General features: G+C 39.5%; 3 protein-coding genes across 7 annotated transcripts; 2 read left to right on the forward strand and 1 right to left on the reverse strand.

Annotated features, from left to right (window-relative positions):
• Positions 1 to 1,001: 1,001 nt before the first annotated feature.
• LOC124121870 (serine/threonine-protein phosphatase 6 regulatory ankyrin repeat subunit C-like) lies at positions 1,002 to 21,977 on the forward strand. 5 transcript variants are annotated; one of them, XM_048398265.1, is made up of 4 exons: positions 1,002 to 1,051; positions 2,009 to 2,059; positions 14,980 to 15,003; positions 17,751 to 21,977. In XM_048398265.1, the coding sequence occupies exon 4, from the start codon at positions 19,237 to 19,239 to the stop codon at positions 21,820 to 21,822; it is 2,586 nt and encodes an 861-aa protein (XP_048254222.1). In that variant the 5' UTR covers positions 1,002 to 1,051; positions 2,009 to 2,059; positions 14,980 to 15,003; positions 17,751 to 19,236; the 3' UTR covers positions 21,823 to 21,977. The 5 variants fall into 5 exon arrangements, with proteins under 5 accessions (XP_048254222.1, XP_048254220.1, XP_046340905.2 ...); XM_048398263.1 differs by lacking the exon at positions 2,009 to 2,059 and adding an exon at positions 12,568 to 12,618 and having other exon boundaries at positions 1,010 to 1,051; XM_046484949.2 differs by lacking the exons at positions 1,002 to 1,051; positions 2,009 to 2,059 and adding exons at positions 11,379 to 11,428; positions 12,568 to 12,618.
• Positions 3,335 to 6,730, reverse strand: LOC124121864. Its single transcript, XM_046484940.2, has 3 exons — positions 6,443 to 6,730; positions 5,949 to 6,248; positions 3,335 to 5,199 (listed from the first exon to the last, which is right to left on the reverse strand). The coding sequence occupies exons 1-3, from the start codon at positions 6,672 to 6,674 to the stop codon at positions 4,889 to 4,891; spliced, it is 843 nt and encodes a 280-aa protein (XP_046340896.2). The 5' UTR covers positions 6,675 to 6,730; the 3' UTR covers positions 3,335 to 4,888.
• Positions 21,975 to 23,249, forward strand: LOC125381606 (serine/threonine-protein phosphatase 6 regulatory ankyrin repeat subunit C-like; the record flags this gene model as incomplete). Its single annotated transcript, XM_048398678.1, has 1 exon — positions 21,975 to 23,249. A coding segment is annotated over one exon (573 nt), but the record flags the coding sequence as incomplete, so codon positions are not given.
• Positions 23,250 to 24,874: the final 1,625 nt, after the last annotated feature.

The raw sequence follows: 24,874 nt of genomic DNA on the forward strand, positions 1-24,874 counted from the left end.
AACATCAACAAACCTGAAATCTTGAAACCTGAATTGAGATACGAAAGCTGATTTATTCCGTCAGAATGAAAATTCAGGGCGGGCGGGAGATTGGAAACTCAGAAAAAATACGGACAGCCTTAGTGGTACCCTATTATCAATAACGCCGCACTCAGCAATATTCCAGCTATATGTCGGCGGTCTGTATATAATCGAGTCTGGACCAGACAATTCAGTGATTAATATCATAAGCATCGATCCACGCAATTTGGATCGATGACATGCATCAACCAAGTCAGCGATCCTGACCACCCGATCCCGTTAGTCGCCTTTTCCGGCAAGCATGGGTTGCTGAAGACCTATTCTACCGTGGAATCTTCACGGGTCTCAAGGCGGATTTGCTGATTTTTTGGTGCCATGAATATCATTAGGGTGCTCTTATGCATGGAAATGAATACCGGAAATTGGTTTATCCTTCATCTTGATTGGCGCCGTGTTATTCCCTATTGTATATCAGTACTTCCTTTGTTGATACCACATATTCGATTTTGAGATGTCAGTAAATCGAATATGAGATATAACAAAATGAAGTTTTGATATTACAAAGTCGATGTTTGTTCATCGTTAACTAATTTTACACACACAAAAGCGAAACGTATTATTGGTATTAAGAAATCGAATTTGTGACATCAATAATGTACGTCTTGCAGGCATTTATTTTACGGATGCATTTTATTGTGCGGATGTTTGAGCAAAGACGAAAAGGTTTCAATACGTCGTGCCACGTTCTTTGAAGTGGTGAGGATTTTCTCTGAACATAATAAAAAGCGAATCAAGATAATATTTAAGATAATTGGAGACAAACTATCAAGTACAAAATACCTTTCTAAGTTCTATATAAACACACAGAGCAAACAAACTCATACTCTGTCAAAACTTGAACCCATAACGCGGCTCTAAAATCTACCCGGTTGGTCGCGGGGTAAGGGAGGTAACCATGTGGGCAAATTCCCTGTTTCCGGGGAAAATCCCCGTCGTTTCCGCATCACGAGCTCACGCGCTACTCCGGCAGGTGAATCATATATCATAATTTCTACATTCTGGTCGTTCTAAGGCACCAATATTTGGACTGTCAAACTCGTTTCGTCCAAAACATCGTGTGTAGCTTTTTAACTGTGTTATATGCATGTTTGTATGACGATAAGACCCAAGGTCAAACCACGCTGTCTGTACAGGACTGCATCAAGTACGTTATTATCGCCTCTCGTTGAAGTGCCTAATGAATACTACAGCCAGCTTGTGTTTTATTCATATACACTGTGTTCTTAGTGCAGACTAAACTACTCTCGAAATATACAGCCGCCCTACCTGAACATTGTCTTTCGCACATATTGAAAAGAGCCGCTGTAAAATCATAAGTGACGGGTAAGGGAGGCAATCAGCATTGTCTCCCTGCTTCCTATCGTTTCTTCTTGGTTACTGAATGACTTTGTTTTGTTGTTAACGTCGCACTCAGCAATATTCCAGCTATATGACGGCTGTCTGTAAATAATCGAGCCTAATCCAGACAATTCAGTGATTGATATCATGAGCATCGATCCACGCAGTTGGGATACGATGACATGCATTAAGCAAGTCGGCGGGCATCAAAGTAGGAATATTTTGTGCAAAAAATAAATGTTTATTTTCTTGATATGACGTCTCTTTATTCATGTATTAGGTACATCATGAAATCTACATATTATGTTTTCAAATAATTGTGTAAGTCACACAGATGAGGAGAATCACTATTATAAGTTAGTATCAGTCAATAGCATATATGAAACTGGGTACTGAAAATCAGATGGTTATAGATTATGTATGAAATTAGGAGAAATTATTCTGTTGAATTAATAATTATGATTAATTCCAAACAATGAAAGGAAATGTTTGCACAATTTACGCATCGAATACCCTTAATCAACGAAGCGCAAACCTACCCTCAAGTACAGCTAAGAAATAATATTTATTTTAAAAGTGTCTTTTACAGATATTCCACAAGCGATTCGAAGGCAGAAGATGGAGATTCGACATTGCACAGGTAGCACACATGACGGCATTCAATACACACAGCATTCGTATAGGGAGTATTACGTGACGTCATACTTACAGAGGGTATTACGTGACGTCATACTTAGAGGTATTACTTGATGTCATATTATAGGGAGTATTACGTGATGTCATCAAATTCAGTATGACTGTAATTGATTTATTACCAACGCTTTGTCATAAATTGGAGAGATAACTATTATTATTGATTTTATGATGAAATGCTGTATTTACATGAAAACATATGATCGATATTTCACTCCAGTGAAATAACACGTCTATTCACTTGAGTGAAATAACTCTTAATGCCGCATCTACTTTCGGCCTGCCTCAATGAAACTAAGGTTTTCAGCGAAACACCGTAAAGGTCTGAAGGAAAATACGTAATAAATAGAACATTTGTATTTTCTTGTGAAAAAAGATGAGCTGATGCTTGCAAAGAATAGACGAATGGTTCTCTCAAAATATGTGAACATGTAAAATCTTAATTTTGCTTTGTTTGCATTCAATTTTCAATGCAGTTTTCCGAATACAGCGTTCGTTCTCACACAATCCATAAGATGCAGATGTCATTTTCATAACGAGGATTTAGGGTAGATACAAGTTAGACATTTTTCAACTTCGTTTCCGTCATTATTTCTCAGTAATCGTTGCTCAAGACCTAAGTGCTTTGTGTATACTGTCTTCATTTGTCTGATATATCATGCAGATACTGACACTGTACAAATATGTATTAATCCCAACACATTCCATAATGGTCTAAAACTGTTATGTTTCAATCATTAGGATTAAATATACATACTAGAGTTAAATAATTAAGTTACGTGTGGATATGGTCTGAGTGATCTGAGGTGAAGCTATGTGCTGTGCACATAGTAGTGTAAGGATCTGCTGATTGTGCTTTTGTGCCACTTTTGTTTGTTTTGGTACATCATTTAAGAATAACTTCCATATGATAAATACGTTATCAACAAATAACTTGTGCTGCTTTATATTTTGTGAGGAGTCTATGTATCTCATCATCAGATATAAGTCACAGAAATGTAAACGAGTGGGAAACGGGCAGAGTTTCAGTACGTTACAAGTTAACCTCCGAATAATTACGTACGGAAATAATGAGTGAAACGCGACAAAAAACACAACAGGATGATATTATTTAATAATTTTATTAAAGCAGTGACTCAAAAGCAGATACAATGTCAATTTATCAGATGATACAGAACTATAGGAACATCAAGTCTTATATCTTATCTTATATTAAGAAAAGGAAAATACGAACTGTTTTGTTTTTGTCGCACCAATTTGAGGCTGGACAACCGGGTATAGGCATATATACAGCATTTATACAACAAACGGTCGGGACTTAAAAATAAATTCGTTATACAGGTCAGTTCGTTATAGGCGTGTTCGTTATAAACGTACTTTACTGTACTTGACTCAAGGCCAACACATTATGTTCAACACAATGAATCAAAACGAGGCACAGTTAGAAAAGTTCAAACAGAGGAACCATAGTTTCGCTTAAGAAGAGCTTTGATGTGTATGATAATACACATGCCTCTTTAATTGTTTTGTGAATAGTGGCATTGTCATACGAGTGTAATGTGGACACAACTGCATTGCAATTGTGTCGGGTAATTAGGAAAAGAAAAGACAAAAATGCACATCTGGATCAGTTTCCTTAACACTGATATAGCTAGAAGTTCACATTGAAAAATGTTTGAAATATGAAGTTTCACCATGTGACCGGCGACTTCCTTGTAAATAATGTTTAATTCTGGTTATAGTCATTCAGCGAGAATAGTCAACTAATGTATGAACATGACCATAAAAATATGTTTTCTGGTTTAAGGAACATTTTGAATCCTGAGTGAGTGAGTAAAAATTTAACATATCATCATTTCATCCATACAGAGATGTCTACTCAGATGGCAACAGAGAGTGGTAGAAGCAGCCTGACAGGTATGGACATACTGATACAAACAAAGGATAAACGTGACGTCCTGTGTGAAAAAAGAATTATTATCCTGCAACATATCAGCTCCCCAATTACATCAACAAACCTGAAACATTTCGTATACAACAGTAGGATATGCTTAACAGGTGATTGGACCTGCACCGTCATTGAATAACGTATGACGTAACAGTCTTCTACTACAATCAAATACGGTATTCGTGTCGCCATGCATTCTAAATCATTGTGAGACTGAAAATATACATAAACACATACTATCATCCATTATTTATTTGAATGAAATAAACATTTATACACACTTAAATGGATCCCTCCGCTAGATTTATATCAGCCTAGTGCATGTAAAAGGAACATCCTCGAAAAACTAGAAAGTTGTTCATAAACAAATCTTATTACCGTGTGTTCTTAAATTAAAGAGCAGGACTGATTCACAGTAAAACCCTTACCATACTATTCTGCCAATATCATGAGCATGTGTTTATGGATCACTATCAAAATAATAATGACACCAGATGTTGACGAAAAGATGAGCGCATACTGTCACGAACCATCCGTCACGAACACATGCAAAGGCAAGCCAGTTGTTCATCTAAAACAACACAGATAATTCATTCTGGTTCTGAAGTGTAAAAATCCAACTTCATCTAAAGTATTTTTGAAATATGATGATTATTTAAATAAATCTTCGTCGTAGTATGGGTTTTTGGTCTACCTTTCACTCTGCTGTAACTGCTGCACAGGGAATTTCAGGTCGGGATTCGGCTTTGTGTTTATTCAAAACTTCATACATTCAGGCTCATCTGTTCCCGCAGGTGTGTCCACGCAACGATGTTCTGCCTGATAACCTCATTCAGGTTCAACATGTTCACCCTGGCTTGCCTTGCTATTGGGGATAAAGCAGATGAATGTCCCCAGGCGGTTACGTCGTCCTCTGATGTCTTTTAATGAAGCGTAACCATATTCGTCAGGAAGATCAGGCATCTCAGGAGGACCAACATCTTTAACTGGGCGTTGTCGCCTCCGCAGATAGATGACAGTTGTCATGATAATCAGAAGGAGTATCAGAATGGGAATACTGACAACGATGGCTGTAGACTCAGGGCTGAGGTTGGTGTCTGTACTTGCAGTGGTTGCAGATGTTTCCGCATCGGAGGCACCTGGGGGATGTTAAATCGAGCACATGGTAAGTCACAATATATATAGTTATAATTTGCATATTTGTAATACAACAATTCAACCCCTTAAAGCATGCACAAAGTGCTACCTTATTTCTGGCCAATAGAGATTCCCGCCTGCCCTTAATTTTCATTCCGACGCGGCGGAATACATAAGCTTTTGTGTCTCAATTTTCCCCGCCACTAGGGAAAAGTATGGCCTGTTGTGATAAATAAAACACAACTACGATTGCATACTCATACTTGGTGAGGTTAACTTTTCTTCAACTGTGTAATAAAAAATCATTTTCGAAGCAAAGCGACACCATCTACGTCATATTTTTTAATTCTTATAACCGCCTGATATAGTTCCAAGAGTGGGGCGGTCGAGTAGCCTAGTGACTAAAGCGTTCGCTCGTCGAAGACCCGGGTTCGAACCCCGACGTGGGTACAATGTGTGAAGCCCATTTCTGGTGTCCCCCGCCGTGATATTGCTGGAACATTGTTAAAAGCGGCGTGAAACGATACTCACTCACCCACTCACTCATCCTACAGGGTACCCATTCACAGCTGAGTGAAGAGAGGTAACATTCTTCAACATCTCAGTCATACCATGACTGCAGTAGCTACAATACTTGATACAGGGCAAGTAGGGATAAGCGTAATGGAATACTCATCAAGTATAGAGATATCTGGACTTTGTAATAACATAAGGTTATCAGTGTGTTGAATGTGGATATAGTTTTACTTACGTTTGGGAAGGTGTTCTGCTCCATCACAAGAAACATCCCAGGTCCGAGTGCCACAGGTAAACCTAAGCTTCACATCAGCAATGGTTAGTTCTGTTACACTGACGGAAGTGACAAACACGTCATCAGTTATGTTAGTGACAGTTGTATCCATCGGATTTGTTGCGGTGCGTCCGGTCAGAAGTTGAAGGTGGTTCACTTGAGAACAGTAATAGCCTGTAGCCACCACTGCCAGCACAAGGACGTCATCGCCACTTAGACCACTGGTGATCTGGTCTGATGTTATGTTACATGATGGAACCTCTGAAAGTCAAACCACACACCTTAAAACCTATTCTTCGTGTTATAATCATAAATTAATGTGTGAAATATTAAACTTGATACAGAAATGATAGGTATTCAGTGTTATTCCTTTTTTTTCACATAAGGAAAAAGACATGTTACACAGAATGTACTTCATAAGTATTCTTCAGTGAAAATAACTAATTGCTACTTACTTGCAACAGTCATGTGACAAGTGTCATGGTTAGCTTGATTTGCATCTACACTACATGTCCATTTCCCACCATGTGACTGCAGCACACTGGGTATAGACAGGACACTGCATGTGGTGTTGATGACAGATGCGCTAAAGTCACCAAGTTGTATACACTTTCCATCTGATAGGTCACACGAAGCAGCAGTATGTCCATGAGGTGTTGAGTAGGAATGGGCGTTATTGACATGCATAATATTACATGTCAGATTTGCAGGGGCGCCTAATTCGACGACTTCTTCGCAGAAGAGATCAGCTGTAAATGTGACAATACAATGGCGTCAGTGATTTCGTCAGGTATACCTTGCAGGTCAAGTTTAGAAGTATGTATAATGTGAAAAAATGTAAGGAAGCAAGGAGCACCGTTATCAACAGTGACAGAGGGGTTACTTTCATCTGGAGTACAGGTGATAAGCTCGACGATACTTGCCTTTAATGAACGGCATCCTCAAGCAGAATAGGAACAAGACAGGAACTATTGCTGCATGTGGACACGACCTTCTCACTAGTAGCAACTGCAAATATTGCACCAAGAAATGCTGCAATTATTATGCAGATATAAAACGAATTAACATCATAACAATTATGTGAAAAACCATTAAAGGTGTGTCGTGGAAGTGCAGTTTTCAATGTCTTAATAGTTTTAGGATTTTCCTATACAGGAACAAATACAACTTACCATTCCTGTATGATAGTTGAATCTTCAGAGACACATCATGATGCTGACGACACGAACTCCGCATGTGTTGAATACGCGGGTTCCATCAAAGCATACATCAACAGAAACCATACTGAATATATTTGGAGCCTTGTGAAAGTGTGTTCAAAATAAGTCAGTTTCCTGCACTATTATTACCATCTAACAATGTCAGTTTGACTCAACACAAAATGACCCAATGCGTTGCTTCATGATAAGTTTCCCGCTGGGTGAGAATGATAACACACTCCTCTGTTATATGCTACATGAGATGTCGGTTATGTTTTATTCATCTAAATGGGTCAACAGGAAATGGAAAATACTTTTTTAGCCAGGCCAATCAACCTTCCGTCATTATTACACCATTTGAATATATAAATGAATACCTTCAGAATGAACAGAAAAAAACGTGGAGTCAGCAAGTTTTAAATGTTAGCCCCTTTTTTCTCTGAAAAGTGTTCAAGAGGGAATGTTCAAGTGCCATCATACTGACGAGCTTGGTAACCGGTTGTCTATATATTTTCACATATTCTTGTCTCTATAAAATAAGATCTATCAAGACACCCATAAAAATAGCTTTACGTGTAGCAAGTACATCAACTTAATGTTGCATATTTTACAAGGCAAATGAGCATGATATATGAAATTGCATATTCAGTGTGTGTACAATTAAAGAGTGACTACATTCCACATTCCATTGCACTTTTCAATCAGTGTCAAGATCAGTAGCCAGTTTCCTGTGTGAAACTAAAACGTTGCTCTGGTCTAATTAAAGAGTCCGTTAAAATAATAAACGACACCATAAACAACAAAAACGTTCGCTTAAACGTAATAATCATTTTTATGACATAATGAACGACAGCAGGTAGAATTACATGTGATGAGACACAAGGCACGAGACAGACTTGCGAAGGTTATGAGAATATATATAAACCAATACATTATACAATGCAGTGAGCAGGCAATGACAGTAGTGTCGGGACAACTTGAATCCAGTGTGTTAGGAGTGAGTGAGTTGGGTTTTAACAGTATTCCAGTTATATCGCGGCGTGTCAGCTTAATGTGGGAGGAAAACCCGAAGTGATGCAGGTCTTAGACGTTTACCACTTCGGTGAAACCGACGAGCACGGGTATGTTGCTGACAAACCTACATACATAATCGGGGCGAAACGGGATTCGAGCCCACAATCATGGGTTTCTGGCGTGTCGGGATTCAATTTCAATGTCTAGGCCAAAACATGTCTTTAGTAGTTGACTCAACATACATAACTCCTACTGAATATCATTACACCTCAACCCGACTTCCTTGTGTATACAGTAATGATGAGGGCATTTAGCTGAAACAACTGACACTAGCCTTCCGTGTCCACGGGAGATTTGCAAAACAATTTCCTTGTTGAACACATTAAGCAAGTAGCGAATTTGTTTCACAAATAGTAACCAAAGCTAGCTGCCCTGAAAGTGAAATATGAACTTCAACAAGCAATAAGTGGTTAAAACAATAATAATATAATGTTTTAGGTAACTGTTTTCCACAAGGTAAAATGTATCATAACAAACGGCTCAGGCTCGTGTTGAGACGGCTTCTGTTTAAATTATTGTACTGTATTATATCCATGTCAAAGTGTATTGTCAATGCAACACAAGTGATACTAACTTCACCTTCACCTCACATTAGGATTAGACACATTATGGGAAACAAACCCAGAGCATAACACTTGTGTGTGTTCTCCCTTCACAAACATGAAACCATTTCCAGGAAACTGCGCGTGAAATACCAGCTGTATCTCACTGTACTGTGTCGCTCCTAATCGTATCAACACAAACTCAATAATATGACAGTACATTCATGATCAATTCCCTTAATTTGACAGCTGAGGGGACCAATTGTATATTTTCAAAGTGTGTCACAAAGCAATTGTACTGCTGAATCTAAATGCTGTTATTGTGGTGGTGACAACAGTGCTCACTCACAACAATGAAGGACACTGATTGTGTGTAAAATATATTTCCATTGCTTTTCCTTAAAGTGGGCAGGCAACAACTGAACAGGAGATCGTGTTCATGTGGGTGCTCGAATATCTGATCCAATCTTCTCCATTTCCTGACAGATCTAAATTACAATTACCGACTCCATGAAAGGCATCTGCACGGAGAGCTGAAGGTCGGGGGCTCGAAAGATAGTTAAAAGATGGTACTTGTTGTTACCCTGCCTGAAGCTCGGCATTAAGGGGCTGAAACAAGGACTGGTCGCCTCGGAGTAGTATGTGTTCAACACAATGAATCAAAACGAGAAACAGTAAGACATATCTATGCAGAAATATATTTACGACGAGAGATATAATGTGTATTGCATCATACATGCTTCTTCAATGGCATTGTAAATAAGTGACACCGTCAATAGTACAAGTGTTATGTGGCACCGCTGCACTGCAACTGTGTCGGGTAATGGGGAACGAAAGAATAAATACACACAGTTTCCCTGACATTGATCTGTAGCTATAAATGTCACATTCAGGACTATTTGAAGTATATAGTTTCACCACGTGACTTGCGATTTCCTTGCAAATAATCTTTAATTATGGATTTTCATCATTCAGCGAGAATAATCATATAGTTTGTACATGTGCATGGACTTAATATATGTCATCCTATGTTTTCGGCTTCAACGAACAAGTTGACTATTTACTTATTACTGGGAATTTCACTAGACAACTTCGACTGATGCTTTTGATCAAAGTTGGTTTGGATGGTATTTTTATTATATCAGCGTGTGCATGTTTAAAGTGTACGTTAAAATTAATCGTTGCAACATCTTCATTTCATCCATATAGCGACGCCTGCTTAGGTGGCAAAAAACACCACAGACAATCCCAAGTGTTCTATACGGCTTCTGACACAGACATTGATATGACATCACAATTTTCCATTTTCTGAATACAGCATCCAAGTCATTGCTGTTAAACCATGCTGTCAAAATCATTTCAGAGACATTCTGTGAGTGAGTTCAAATTTAACATTGTAAAAACAGCATCATTTTATACACATAGCGTTGTCTACTTTCATGACAACAGGAGCAGCAGAGGCAATCCTACGGCTTTTGGCATTCTGCCTCAAATAGGACAACGTCATGATCTCCTGGCAGTAAAGAGATTCAGTTCAGTTTTAGATATTATCCTCCCAAGTATCAACTCCTCAATAACATCAACAAACCTGAAATCTTGAAACCTGAATTGAGATACAAAATCTTATTTATTCCGTCAGAATGAAAATTCAGGACGGGCGGGAGATTGGAAACTCAGAAAAAATACGGACAGCCTTGGTGGTACCCTATAATCAATAACGCCGCACTCAGCAATATTCCAGCTATATGTCGGCGGTCTGTAAATAATCGAGTCTGGACCAGACAATTCAGTTATTAATATCATAAGCATCGATCCACGCAATTTGGATCGATGACATGCATCAACCAAGTCAGCGGGCCTGACCACCCGATCCCGTTAGTCGCCTTTTCCGGCAAGCATGGGTTGCTGAAGACCTATTCAACCGTGGAATCTTCACGGGTCTCAAGGCGGATTTGCTGATTTTTTGGTGCCATGAATATCATTAGGGTGCTCTTATGCATGGAGTGAATACCGGAAATTGGTTTATCCTTCATCTTGATTGGCGCCGTGTTATTCCCTATTGTATATCAGTACTTCCTTTTTTGATACCACATATTCGATTTTGAGATGTCAGTAAATCGAATATGAGATATAACAAAATGAAGTTTTGATATTAAAAAAGTCGATGTTTGTTCATCATTAACTAATTTTACACACACAAAAGCGAAACCCATTATTGGTATCAAGAAATCGAATTTTTTACATCAATAATGTACGTCTGGCCGGCATTTATTTTACGGATGCATTTCATTGTGCGGGTGTTTGAGCAATAACGAAAAGGTTTCAATACGTCGTGCCACGTTCTTTGAAGTGGTGAGGATTTTCTCTGAACATAATAAAAAGCGAATCAAGATAATATTTCAGATAATTTGAGACAAACTATCTAGTACAAAATACCTTTCTAAGTTCTATATACACACACAGAGCAAACAAACTCATACTCTGTCAAAACTTGAACCCATAACGCGGCTCTAAAATCTACCCGGTTGGTCGCGGGGTAAGGGAGGTAACCATGTGGGCAAATTCCCTGTTTCCGGGGGAAATCCCCGTCGTTTCCACATCACGAGCTCACGCGCTGCTCCGGCAGGTGAATCATATATCATAATTTCTACATTCTGGTCGTTCTAAGGTACCAATATTTGGACTGTCAAACTCGTTTCGTCCAAAACATCGTATGTAGCTTTTTAACGGTGTTATATGCAACGACTATCATGTTTGTATGACGATAAGACCCAAGGTCAAACCACGCTGTCTGTACAGGACTGCATCAAGTACGTTATTATCGCCTCTCGTTGAAGTGCCTAATGAATACTACAGCCAGCTTGTGTTTTATTCATATACACTGTGCTCTTAGAGCAGACTAAACTACTCTCGAAATATACAGCCGCGCTACCTGAACATTGTCTTTCGTACATATTGAAAAGAGCCGCTGTAAAATCATAAGTGACGGGTGAGGGACGCGATCAGCATTGTCTTCCTGCTTCCTATCGTTTCTTATTGGTTACTGAGTGAGTGAGTGAGTATCGTTTTACGCCGCTTTTAGCAATATTCCAGCAACATCAGAAATGGGCTTCACACATTGTACCCATGTCGGGAATCGAAACCGGGTCTTCGGCGTGACGAGCGAACGCTTTAACCACTAGGCTACCCGACCGCCCAATTATTGGTTACTGAATGACTTTGTTTTGTTGTTAACGTCGCACTCAGCAATATTCCAGCTATATGACGGCTGTCTGTAAATAATCGAGCCTAATCCAGACAATTCAGTGATTGATATCATGAGCATCGATCCACGCAGTTGGGATACGATGACATGCATCAACCAAGTCGGCGGGCATCAAAGTAGGAATATTTTGTGCAAAAAATAAATGTTTATTTTCTTGATATGACGTCTCTTTATTCGTGTATTAGGTACATCATGAAATCTACATATTATGATTTCAAATAATTGTGTAAGTCACACAGATGAGGACCATCACTTAGTCTATTATAAGATCGTATCAGTCAATAGCATATAAGAAACTGGGTACTGAAAATCAGATGGTTATAGATTATGTATGAAATTAGGAGAAATTATTCTGTCGAATTAACAATTATGATTAATTCCAAACAATGAAAGGAAATGTTTGCACAATTTACGCATCGAATATCCTTAATCAATGTAGCGCAAACCTACCCTCAAGTACACCTAAGATATAATATTTATTATAAAAGTTTCTTTTACAGATATTCCACAAGCGATTCAAAGGCAGAAGATGGAGATTCGACATTGCACAGGTAGCACACATGACGGCAATCAATACACACAGCATTCGTATAGGGAGTATTACGTGACGTCATACTTACAGAGGGTATTACGTGACGTCATACTTACAGAGGTGTTACATGATGTATCACTCTCCTACCCAGAGTTCCTTGCGCCCGGCAGCCAGCCATCATAGTATGAAATAACACGTCTTTTCACTTGAGTGAAATAACTCTTAATGCCGGAACTACTTTCGGCCTGCCTCAATGAACCTAAGGTTTTCAGCGAAACACCGTAAAGCTCTGAAGGAACATACGTAATAAATAGAACATTTGTCTTTTCTTGTCAAATATTTATCTCACCTCGACATCGTATCCCAATTGCGTGGATCGATGCTCATGATGTCAATCACTGGATTGTCTGATCCAGACTCGATTATTTACAGACCGCCGTCATAAAGCTGGACTATTGCTCACTGCGGCGTTAAACAACAAACAAACAAACAAACAAACAAACAAACCTGGCAAAGCAACGCCACTTATGAACACATCAACTTTGTCAGATCACTCGATGAGATAAACTTCTTATCTGACAAGAAAATACAGAAAAAGTTTATGTATTTGTTTATTTACCTTGTCCACATGAATGTCAACAGTGACGGACTTGAACGTCGCATGGGGCACGGTGTTGGCCCAGTCGGCTGAGGCGCCGCAATTGGCTGTGCAGGGTTGCGACCCTTGAGCATACCAGAAACCTATGATCATGGGTTCGAATCCCTGATTATGTTTCTAGGTTTGTCAGCAACATACCCGTGCTCGTGGGTTTCACCAAAGTGGTAAACGTCTGAGACCTGCATCACTTCGGGCTTTCCTCCCACATTAAGCTGACACGCCGTGATATAACTGGAATACTGTGAAAAGCGGCGTTGAACCAACTCACTCATTAAAACGTCACAACTATTGGGACATCATCACGCATCACGTTGACAATGCTGTCTTGTTTATAGAGGGGAACACCATTATAACCTTTAGGCATACAGGTTAAGGAAATGCGACGTAAAGGAGCGTGTCTGCCACTAAATGCAATACCTCGATGCTTCAGTGATCAGTTTTTATTGTGTCTCAGGCGCTTACAAATTGAGAATGAACTAAGTTTGTGATGATACAGTGATCAGTTTTCTATTATGTCTCAGGCCCTTACAAATTGAGAATGAACTAATTTTGTGATGCTTCAGTGATCAGTTTTTATTGTGTCTCAGGCGCTTACAAATTGAGAATGAACTAATTTTGTGAATCGTCAGTGAACAGTTTTCTAATATGTCTCAGGCCCTTACAAATTGAGAATGAACTAATTTTGTGATGCGTCAGTGAACAGTTTTCTAATATGTCTCAGGCCCTTACAAATTGAGAATGAACTAATTTCCCTTGAGTCCTGTGTGACGCCAAAAATATGTCTGCTTGAAACATATTTTTTTCAAAATTGTTACATACAACTGGCATTTCTATTCAGGATCTATTCTAAAAATTCAAATCTACATCTGATATACGCAAATGGCTTCTGAGCATGTTCAGTAATAATGAGTGAGTGAGTATGGTTTTACGCCGCTTTTTTAGCAATATTCCAGCAATATCACGGCGGGGGACACCAGAAATGGGCTTCACACATTGTACCCATGTCGGGAATCGAACCCGGGTCTTCGGCGTGACGAGCGAACGCTTTAACCACTAGGCTACCTGTTCAGTAATATGACAATTCTTGAAAATTACCTGAAGCATGCCCCATATCGCCAGCCTGGGACCCCATTGTTTTGCGTGGGTCCCCCAAAATGTATTGCGAGTCTGCAGGACACGTAACGAGAAAGACTAGGTAAATACATATGTGATGACCGGTCATAAGGACGACATCAAACATCAAACTAACTGACAATTAAAGAACTACGCTGTGAAAGTGTGTTTCCGACACCATGTGTTTGCTTTGTTTGTTGTTTAACGCCGCAATCAGTAATATTCCAGCTATTTGAGGGCGGTCTGTAAATAAACGATTCTAAACCAGACAATCCAGTGATTTTCACCATGATCATCGATCCAAGCAATTGGTATATGATGACGTGCATCAACCAAGTCAGCGAGTCTGACCACCCGATCCCGTTAGTCCCCTCTTACAAGCATAGTCGCCTCTTACGGCAAGTACGGGTTGCGGAAGACCAATTCGAACCCGGATCTTCAAATGTTTTTGCAAGACTGACGAGTCCATCCAAGCCCTACCGGCCACGAGCTTAGCTTAAGACAACGAATCACAAGTCGTCAACTAATATAATACCGCAACCAACCATTTGAAGAAAGTTGTCAGATGCAGCAAACATGTCTAACATTTCTTCTTCTTTTTTCTTTCAGATCGACGTTTCGAAAATATTTGTGGTATGTACCATCTTCCAAAACTGGCTTCCACAGAATATTTCGCTCGGTTGAGTTCAAACATTGCTCAGGAGATACAGCTTCAGTGAAAGTGCATCACAATGCTTTGCACACCATAGCGATGTCATTCGTTACCAGTGAAAAAATTAAATTAAAGAAAATCATGATTTTGGGGGCTAATTAAATACAGCCTTTGACGGGTGCCCACCTAACAAGGAAATACCTGGAATACACCATCAACGGCTGTAACACCTGTTGATATGTTACTGTACGTCGATGATAAAATGTTGTAAAAGGAACCTGATAAACACACTTTCTTACTTCAATCTAGAAGGATTTTATGCTTTAATGCATCGAATGCCTTTAAAAAGTCGATAAAAAGACAATAAAAACCTTCCCTTCTTTTTACAAGAATATTTTGTAATTTTAAACTGAAGTGTAAAACTATGGTCAACGGTTGAGTAACAAGCTATTAAGCCAGCGGGGGCACGGGGGCCTAGTCGTCTAAAGCGCCGGGATTCGCTGTGCAGAGTTGCGTCCCTTGGACATGCAAGAAACCTATGATGGTGGGTTCGAATCCCGGTTCGCCCAAATTATGTTTCTAGGTTTGTCAGCACCATACCCGTGCTCGTGGGTTTCACCAAAGTGGTAAACGTCTGAGACTTGCATCACTTCGGGCTTTCCTCCCACATTAAGCTGACCACATCACGCCGTGATATAACTGGAATAATGTTAAAAACGGCGTTAAACCCAACTCACTCACTCACTATAAAGCCAGCCTCTGACTCATTAAGAATATTATTACTTTCACACCATTTATATAATCATTTGCTTAAAACAGATGTAACAATTTACATATAGAGTTTGATAAGGAAGTACCTCTGTCATTATTATTGTCTGATTTATGTTTATTTATGCTTTTACCCCATGAAGTGGACGAAATATCAGCAGTGAAATTTCTGTTGTACAATGTAGTGAATATAGCAGTTACCAACACAATAGAAGATATGATATACCATTAAATTCTAGAGTTTGTGGAACAGTTCTTTTTGTTCTGATCTGGATTGTCTGTCTACAATAGGGTGGCCATGTTGCGTATGCAGTAGACTGTCACTTGTGTGTTATGGAGACTGGAACTGTTCAAACCGTTGCCAACATGATATCTGTTTTGAAATACCTTCACCAAATATATTTTCCTAAATGATTCTCCAGAGGAGAAAAGGATCAGATCTAGCTGGTACTAATTTTTGCAATTTGAACGCATGGTTATCTTTTGGTGACCTGGGAATAACGTATGTGTCTCAAGGATAGACAGAAAATCTAAGTTAAAATCCTGCATGTAGGCAAGAAAGACTTTCATTGTAACATTTGACCTGTTATGATCCGGAGTAGAATAGGTCTCCAGCAACCCATGCTTGTAAAAGGCGACTATTCTTGTAGTAAGAGGCGACTTACGGAATCGGGTGGTCAGGCTCGCTGGCTTGGTTGATGAACTTCATCGATCCCAATTGCACATGTTTTCCATCTTGATCCCATGTAAACTCTTCCTACTTTCATCAGGTTGGCTGAACGTCCCGATTTTAATTCCAAATTGTCAGGTTTCTATCCCCATGTCAGACAACGTCAAAAGTACGACCTGCTCGCTCGCTCAGTCATGCGCCCTCCGTTTCCAATACAATGCAATATATATTATTTATGTGGCTAGACGTAATAATCTATATCAACTATGTTCACGGAGCCTCATGGTGGCACCATGATTGTTCCTGGCATAACTTCAGAATGGTTTCATACGAAATATCTGACATTATCCTGAAGGGATCATACGCAATCACCGAAAAACAACCCACAGAAACGGCCCTTCTGTATTCTGAAACGAAATTGCATCTTTCAATACATATTCATAAAGACATCTCGACATTAAGTTCGTGATTCATAACGTTCATGTTTATGCATGGCGCACAATGTGGATGTTTCCTTGGAGCATGATACTTGCACACGTGTTATTCATGTGATCCGCAAACAGTGATTGTTTAGCTAACAGGTGCTCAAGTCTTTGAATGACATTTAGAAGTGATGTACATAAGGTAGAGAATTTATGGATGTCAACTTCTTCATTATGTGGAGTATATACTTACTCCTTCATCAGGTGCATACATGCTATGAAGCAGAGAACAGACATGTGTACCTGTAAGAACAACAAAAATTAAACGATAACAAAACTGGAAACATTACAAGAGAAGCCAACCGTTAATTGGCCTTGATTGGTGATTAGCAATGGACAAGTGGAAGCCAACACTAAACAGTTTATTAACACTGATAGTTGACACTTGATAGCGATGGACAACTGGAAGCCAGGCATTGGCAATGGGCAAACTTGACCTAATTAGCACTGATAGGTAATAGTGGCAATGGACAAATGGAAGCAAGCTTGATAATTCGCACAGTCAAAAATTCAAGTCGCAAGCACTGGGCAGATAGGGTCACGGTTCATGGCTGGCTGTTATCTCCTGGCTGCCCTTTACTTTTTTCCGGTAGTATATAAACATCTGTGTCCAATCTAAAAATGTAACTTTATTATACATATGTGTCTGGACATGCTCAAGTGAAGGTAATTAGCCAACACTTGAACATGGAATCGAATTTATTTTGAAAACGTCTTCTTTACTCCAAATACAAAATGTATAAAGCAAACATTAAATATAATTTCTTTCAAGTCACGAATGATAGAGACGTGTCTGTTTCTTTTTCAGATTCAACGAAGGCACTCCTCACTCATGAAGACACAGGGTATGTATCAACCTATTATGAGAGGTCAGCTATGAGGCTGTTGACAGAACATGGCCGGATATTCATCAAAGGGAGATCTGGTTCTGGCAAGTCAAGGCTTGGTATCAGACTTCTGGCAACACTATCTGAAAACAAAAGTAGAACACCTGTTTTACTAACCTCAGCTGAAGAATGGAAATTGATACCCAAAACAACTGCCCATGATCGACGCAGGTACATTGTGATGTTAGATGATGTATTTGGATCCAGTAATTTTGTCCCTTCAAGTGTAGATGGATGGAAAAGAACATTTGATATTATGTGGCCATCAATTGAATCAAAACATATTTTTCTTGTTATCACATCAAGACCAGAGATAAGTATTCAGTGTGAGAATGAACTGAAGAAATATGACTTGATGCAGGACATGCCTTGTGTCACGTTGGATGAGGGAGAATATATACTTCAGGAGAGTGAAAAAAGAAAAATGCTGCAAACTATCTGTCCAACCAAAAGTGGCTTGATGCCAAAAGAAATACAAGATATTGCTTCAGCAAGAGCAACTCTTGGTTTTCCTCAGTGTTGCAAGTTTTTTGCAAGCAGTAAGCAAGCACAGTCTAAAGGAGTGAGCTTCCTTTTTCAGGCCGCATGACTATGTCTTGGAGGAGATAGACAGACTAAAAGAAAGCGACAGTTTAGGGTACCTTGTTCTACTTCTGGTACTCATGCAAAATGGATGCATGAAAAAAACACTACTAGAAAGGAGAACAAAAGAGTTAAGCAATATGCTTGAAACTTTAAAGGATGTGTGCGCAGACATGCCTGTATTGTTTCCAAGTCTTGTTAGAATCCGAGAAAAAGCTGATGCACTCTGTGGTGTATACTTAGTACTCAGTGCAGACGGATATAAGTTTCAGCATCAGTCAATATCAGAGTGTGTATTCATCACCTTGTCAAACATCGACACCAACTTATGCATCGAAGCATGTCCTGTACCACTGCTTTTAGAGCTCATTCAAACGAGAGTAAATGATCAAAATGAGAATGAAATAGTGATATTATTGACTGAGGATCACTATCCTGCGTTTGCTGATAGAATTACAAAACTATTGTTAACCTCAACTTCATCAAAAGAAATCTTGAACCATACCGCTTTTCAGGATGATGACTTCATTCGGTGTTTGGTATCCAAATGGACATCTGAAGGTAAAGTGCCAATTATTTGGCAGCATAACTTTGAATCAAAAACACAAATGTGGTTCACAAGTCAGCAACCAACGTCATTTAGCATCAATGTGGCATTGTTTGAATTTCAGAAAATTGTTCCGTTTCTGATTCTAAAGAATATCAAAACGCTTGTGGACACTTTGATTGCATTGAATAAAGATGAAGGTTCAGATGTCCTCCAGGAGTGTTTACCTTGTGCAGTTTATGTTGGCAGAAACGACCTTGTGAAGACCCTACTTGATTATGGAGCCACACCAGATGACAGTTTGTCCAGCAAGACATATAGACACCGATGTGGCAGATACCATTTTCAAAGTTGTTGTGGCAGTGCACGAGGAGGTTGATGGAGCGGATCCCGATAAAAAGTTGACATGGGATTCCATATCCAATCTAAGAGATCTCTTCTGGCTAGCAGTAATGAATGGAAACGTACATATTGTACAATTACTTGTCAAAAGGTTAAAGAGTGAAACAAACAGTTTGACAATCTTCAAGAATGCCTTGGTAGGTCTTGTCAAGGAACTTAGTAAAGGCCATAGATGTCCAGTATTTACGCCCTATAACATGACACACCTGAGTGAAATAATTAAAATTCTCCTGGGCACAGGATGCAAGGTAGATCTTGAGTATCTCATTTTGCAGGCAGCAACCCACACTGATGCTACTGCGTTACGTCTTTTTCTTGCACAAGGTGTACATGTGGATGATATATATGTTGCAAAAGAAGACGTTTACAGCACCGAAGATTATTATCCAACACCTTTACAGCAAGCAGCAGCTTATGGAGGGGAGGATTGTCTGGAAGAAATCCTCAGTTGTTCACATCTAATTAGCAGTAACCATTCATTATTGCACACTGCAGTTAAACATGGTAACACTGAGTGTGCGTCCTTGCTCATTCAGAAAGGCGTCCCAGTCAATACACTGGACAGAAATGGCAATGCACCTCTTCATGTTGCTGTCAAACACAACCAGTTGAAAAGTATTGAGCTACTACTTTCAAAGCATGCATCTGTTGACATAGAAAACAGTGATGGGTGTATACCATTATTATGTATGGAATATGCATCCCCTCCCGACATAAACATTGTTGCAACTCTTATAGATGCAGGAAGCAATATTAATGAGGTTGATAAACAACAAAGGACACTACTTTATAAAGCAGCAGAGTACGGTGACCTGGCTACTGTGAAGTACTTATGCAACAAAGGCGCCAACGTGAATATTGACACACAACAGTTCAACATTTCCTGTATGGCAATCAAAGATGAACAAAGGCTGTGTAAGAGAGTTATTCTTGCTGCGTGCAGAAATGCTGATATTGACACCGTAAAGTTGCTCTGTGAACATGGTGCTGATGTTGACATAGTTGACGTCAATGGGGAAACAGTAATACACAAAGCTGCTGCATCCCGAATCGATGCTGTAGAGAAACTTCAATATCTTCTGGACATCAAACAGGTGCCTCTTAGTATACCAGACAATTCTGGAAGGACGGCCTTATTTCCAGCAGTGATGTCAGCTTTACAAACTGGGTATTTGGAAGTTCTGCACTTTCTTGCGTCTCGAAAGATGGACCTCAAGCAAAGGGATACTTATGGGGACAGTTTACTGTTATATGCATTAACCCTAAACCCATTGGATTCAAAGCATACTGCATCAGAAGGCTTCATTAACCTGATGCTAAGCCATGGAATTGATCCAAACATAAAGAACCTACAAGGAAGAGCAGTGCTTCACTATGCTGCAGTCAGGATGACAAAGGACAAACTAACCTTGCTCCTAGACGGAGGTGCTGATCCGTGTGTTCAAGATGAAACTGGACAGACTGTGCTCCATTATGCTGTAAAGAAACGAAGTGTTGACAATGCGAGGTTGTTCTTAGAAAAGGGTGCCGATCCATGTGTTCAGGACCAAGACGGTAAAACAGCCCTTCACTTTGCAGTAGAATTGAAAGATTCTGACACTGTTAAGCTGCTCCTTAATAAAAGAGCTGACCCTTGTGTATCCGATAACTATGGCAGGGATGCCTTGTTTTACGCTGTAAAAGGCCAGAGTAGTCTCATCATGAAATTACTCCTGCAAAATGGAGCCAATCCTTGTGTACAGGATAGGTATGGCACTACAGTACTTCACATTGCTGCGAGGTGTCTTGATAAAGAAAACGTCATGCTACTGCTGGAACATAAAGCAGACCCACATACTCAAGATCAGCATTTCCAGACGACACTCCATTTTGCTGGCCGCAATACAAACAGTGAGGTTGTCAGATTACTTCTGGAGAGAGGTGTTGATTCCTTTGTGCAGGATGACAGTGGAATGACGGCTCTTCACTGTGCAGTATTAAACTGCAACACTGAAAGTGTTGAGTTACTTCTGGAAAGATGTCCAGTAAGGGATATACAAGATCGAGAAGGAAAGACGCCACTTCACCATGCAGCGGAAACAGAATACACAAATATTGTTAAGCTTCTCTTAGAAAAAAACTTCGACCCCAGTGTACAAGACCGTTGTGGTGAAACATCCCTTCACTATGCAGCAAAGAGAGGGTATAATGAGAGTGTTGAGTTAATTGTGGAAAAAGGTGTTGATGTGTCTATCAAAGACCAAGAAGGCATGACAGCACTTCATCATGTGGCAGATATCAGTAAGGAAAGTGTTCAACTACTGCTGGTACATGGTGCTGATTCCAGTGCAAAGGATCATATGGGGAGAACTCCTCTTCACCTGGCAACAGAAGGAGGATGCAATGATAGTGTAAAGCTGCTTTTGGAGAATGGTGCAGATCCTTGTGGAAAGGATGATTTGGGCAAAACACCACTTCAATAAGCAGCAATTCACAATGAAGATATCATTAATATGTTGTTTGAGAAGGGTGCAAACGCACATGTGCAGGACAAAGAAGGCAAAACGCCACTTCACTATGCATCAGATTGTAATTTGTGGAATTGTGCTCATCTGCTGTTAGAAAACGGAGCTGACCCCTGCCGACGGATCAACAAGGCAAAACAGCCCTGCACACTGCAGTTGAAGCTGAGTTTAGCTTTGATGTATTTGCGTACACCCACACGTCATACCGGTACGTAACGAAAAGAAAGAAGAAGAAGAGTATTGTTAAGCTCCTCATTGATAAAGGGTCCAATCCATGTATGAGGGACAAACAAGGAAGAACTGCACTTCATTATGCAGCTGAGAGAGGTTGCAGTGATAGCTTTCATCTTTTATTGGGAAATAATCCTATGCCATTCATCAAGGACGAACAGGGAAGAACTCCTCTGCACTGTGCAGCAGCCAAAGGAAGCAGGGACAATGTTGAACTGCTCTTGGATAAAGGTGCAGACCTATGTGCAAAAGATCAACAGGGAAGAACTCCTCTGCACTGTGCAGCAGAAGCCGAAAGTGATTGCAGTGAAATTGTTAAACTTCTCCTTGAGAAAGGAGCTGATCCCCTGATGATGGATCAGCAAGGCATGACAGCCCTTGACTATGCAACTAGATGTGGGAACACTGCCAGCGTTAAGCTATTGCATGGAAGGGTTTCTGAGAAACAGTGATTGTGAACAGAAGATAGTACTGTATTGTTGTCGGGTTGTATTTATCCATAAAACTAGATATGAGGAACTGTGTGGATATGAAGAGGAAGCAAGAGAGTTATGTAGTTGATTAAGTGTCCAAAATGACAGGTAATGATTGGCAAGTTGTGCTATGCACTCATGTAGTTGATTTATTTCTTATAATGTCTCCAGTATATGGGATCAATTTTTAATAGGTCGTGTTGTGTAGTCACGTAGTGGGTTCATTGTCTGTAATGCCTTAAGTATATGTGATCAAGTATTGATAAGTTGTGTGATGTGCTCGTGTAGTCGATTTACTGTTATAATTGTAATTGTAATTAATAATTGGTTGTGTAATTTGTGATAAGTCGTCTACAATCCATAATTATGTCATGTATTTTATCACCATTTACCTGTGTGAGTTATCCCTCACACGTTGGAGATACCTATTGACGGCGCGGTAGCTTAATTTGTCCAAATCCATCAACAGAGAATACAGTCAACATGACATCTGCAGAAACATGCTGTTTGGTTGTGTATTTGATTCAAATGCAGCATGTAAGCATAGAACGTAATGTACTTAATACATGCAACCTGTTAAGGATGTACTACACATACTTTGCTTGTCTTTTTAAAGCCACCCCTCATACATACTTGAATCAACAGGGGTTTGTTTGTTTGTTTGTTTGTTTGTTTGTTTTCAAGAAAGAAGTTCTGAAATATAATTTTATCACATTTTCTTGATGGATGTGGTCAATTTGTTAATCTTCAGCAACCTTTGCTTGTCGTAAGAGGTAACTATGCTTGTCGTAAGAGGCGACCAACGGGATCGGGTGGTCAGGCTCTCTGACTTGGTTGATGCATGTCATCGTATCCCAATTGCGTGGATCGATGTTCATTATGTCAGTCACTGGATTGTCTGGTCCAGATTCCATAGCTTGGACAAAGATGTACAGCCTAGGGTCACCCTAGGGAGCGTCAGCATATGACACAAATGGCAAGTGTTGTGCGAAAGTAAGCGTGTGTGTGATTCCTATGCACCTCGACCACACTCTCTCGGTTTGGGGTATATAAATGTCAACATTGTTATCAGGAGTGAAGAGATGAAACGCCATACTGGAGTTCACCTATATTGCCATTTATTGCCGAGAGCCAATAATAATAATAATAATAATAATAATAATAATAATAATAATAATGTGTACTTATATTGCGACATCCTCAGTGCACTTGGTGCTTGGACTGTTGGTTTGACATGTAACTGAACTGAACTTAACTTTGTTACACTCAGACCGCTATCAGCGTCATTAGAGGTACAGCACTGATCAACATATACATCACTATATACAAATACAATATATATATATCAACAGATTTACCGAGCAGTGGCTTCAGTAAATCAAAATACGGGACAGAGTTCAGTTACAAGACATATTGATAGGGTTAAATAGCAGCATTATAATTTTACAAAAACTGGATAATAAGTGTTTTTAATCTATTATTATTTATTATTTGGTAAAATGTAAAAAAATATCTTCTAATTAGCTGTTTTCTCTCATTTTGAAATAGCAGATAGATAAGTAGATAGTGGAACTCATCACCTAAATCAAATGATTTACAAATGGACATTTTCTTTCAGTTAAGGTATTTCATTTCAATCTTCAATGGGGAGATTGTCATTGGAGGTTCTAAATTAAAATAAGTCGCTCCAAATACTTACTTTTATATTTAAATAATTTTAGGCCAAGATCATCGAAGATTTGTTTTAAAAAGGTTATCCATTTATGTTTGTGTTTTTCAAATATACTGAACAACAAAAGTTCCTGTGACATTGAATAAGATCTATGCAAAGCTATGGTTTTTACCAAATCTGAAACAATTTCGGTTTGCAACAGATAAAAGACCCCTGTAAGTGTTCAAATGGTTTAATTTGCCATACTGACTTCAGAAAATGCGTGATTTTTATCAAAAACAACAACATTTTCATACAAACATGTCAATTTACAAATCAATAGCGTGTGTGTCCACCTCTGGTTGCGATGCAAACAATACATCTTCGTCTCATGGAATGGACCAGGCGTCGCAAAAAGTCCTGTGGGATATCTGTCCATAAATGCTGGAGCATGTGTCGAAGTTCCTTGGGTGTCTGTGGAACACGTGGTTGACGTCGAGGGCGCCGATCCATCTCATCCCACACGTGCTCGATTGGTGAGAGATCAGGGGAGCGAGCTGGCCAGGGGATGACATTCACGTTGTTTTGTTGTCTTGAAGAGAATCCTGAACAAGTCGAGCAATATGAGGCCGGGCGTTTTCATGTTGAAAGGTAA

This window comes from Haliotis rufescens, unplaced genomic scaffold (genome assembly GCF_023055435.1).
Source record: "Haliotis rufescens isolate VD_foot unplaced genomic scaffold, xgHalRufe1.0.p SCAF_18, whole genome shotgun sequence".
In the NCBI taxonomy this organism is placed as follows: domain Eukaryota; kingdom Metazoa; phylum Mollusca; class Gastropoda; order Lepetellida; family Haliotidae; genus Haliotis; species Haliotis rufescens.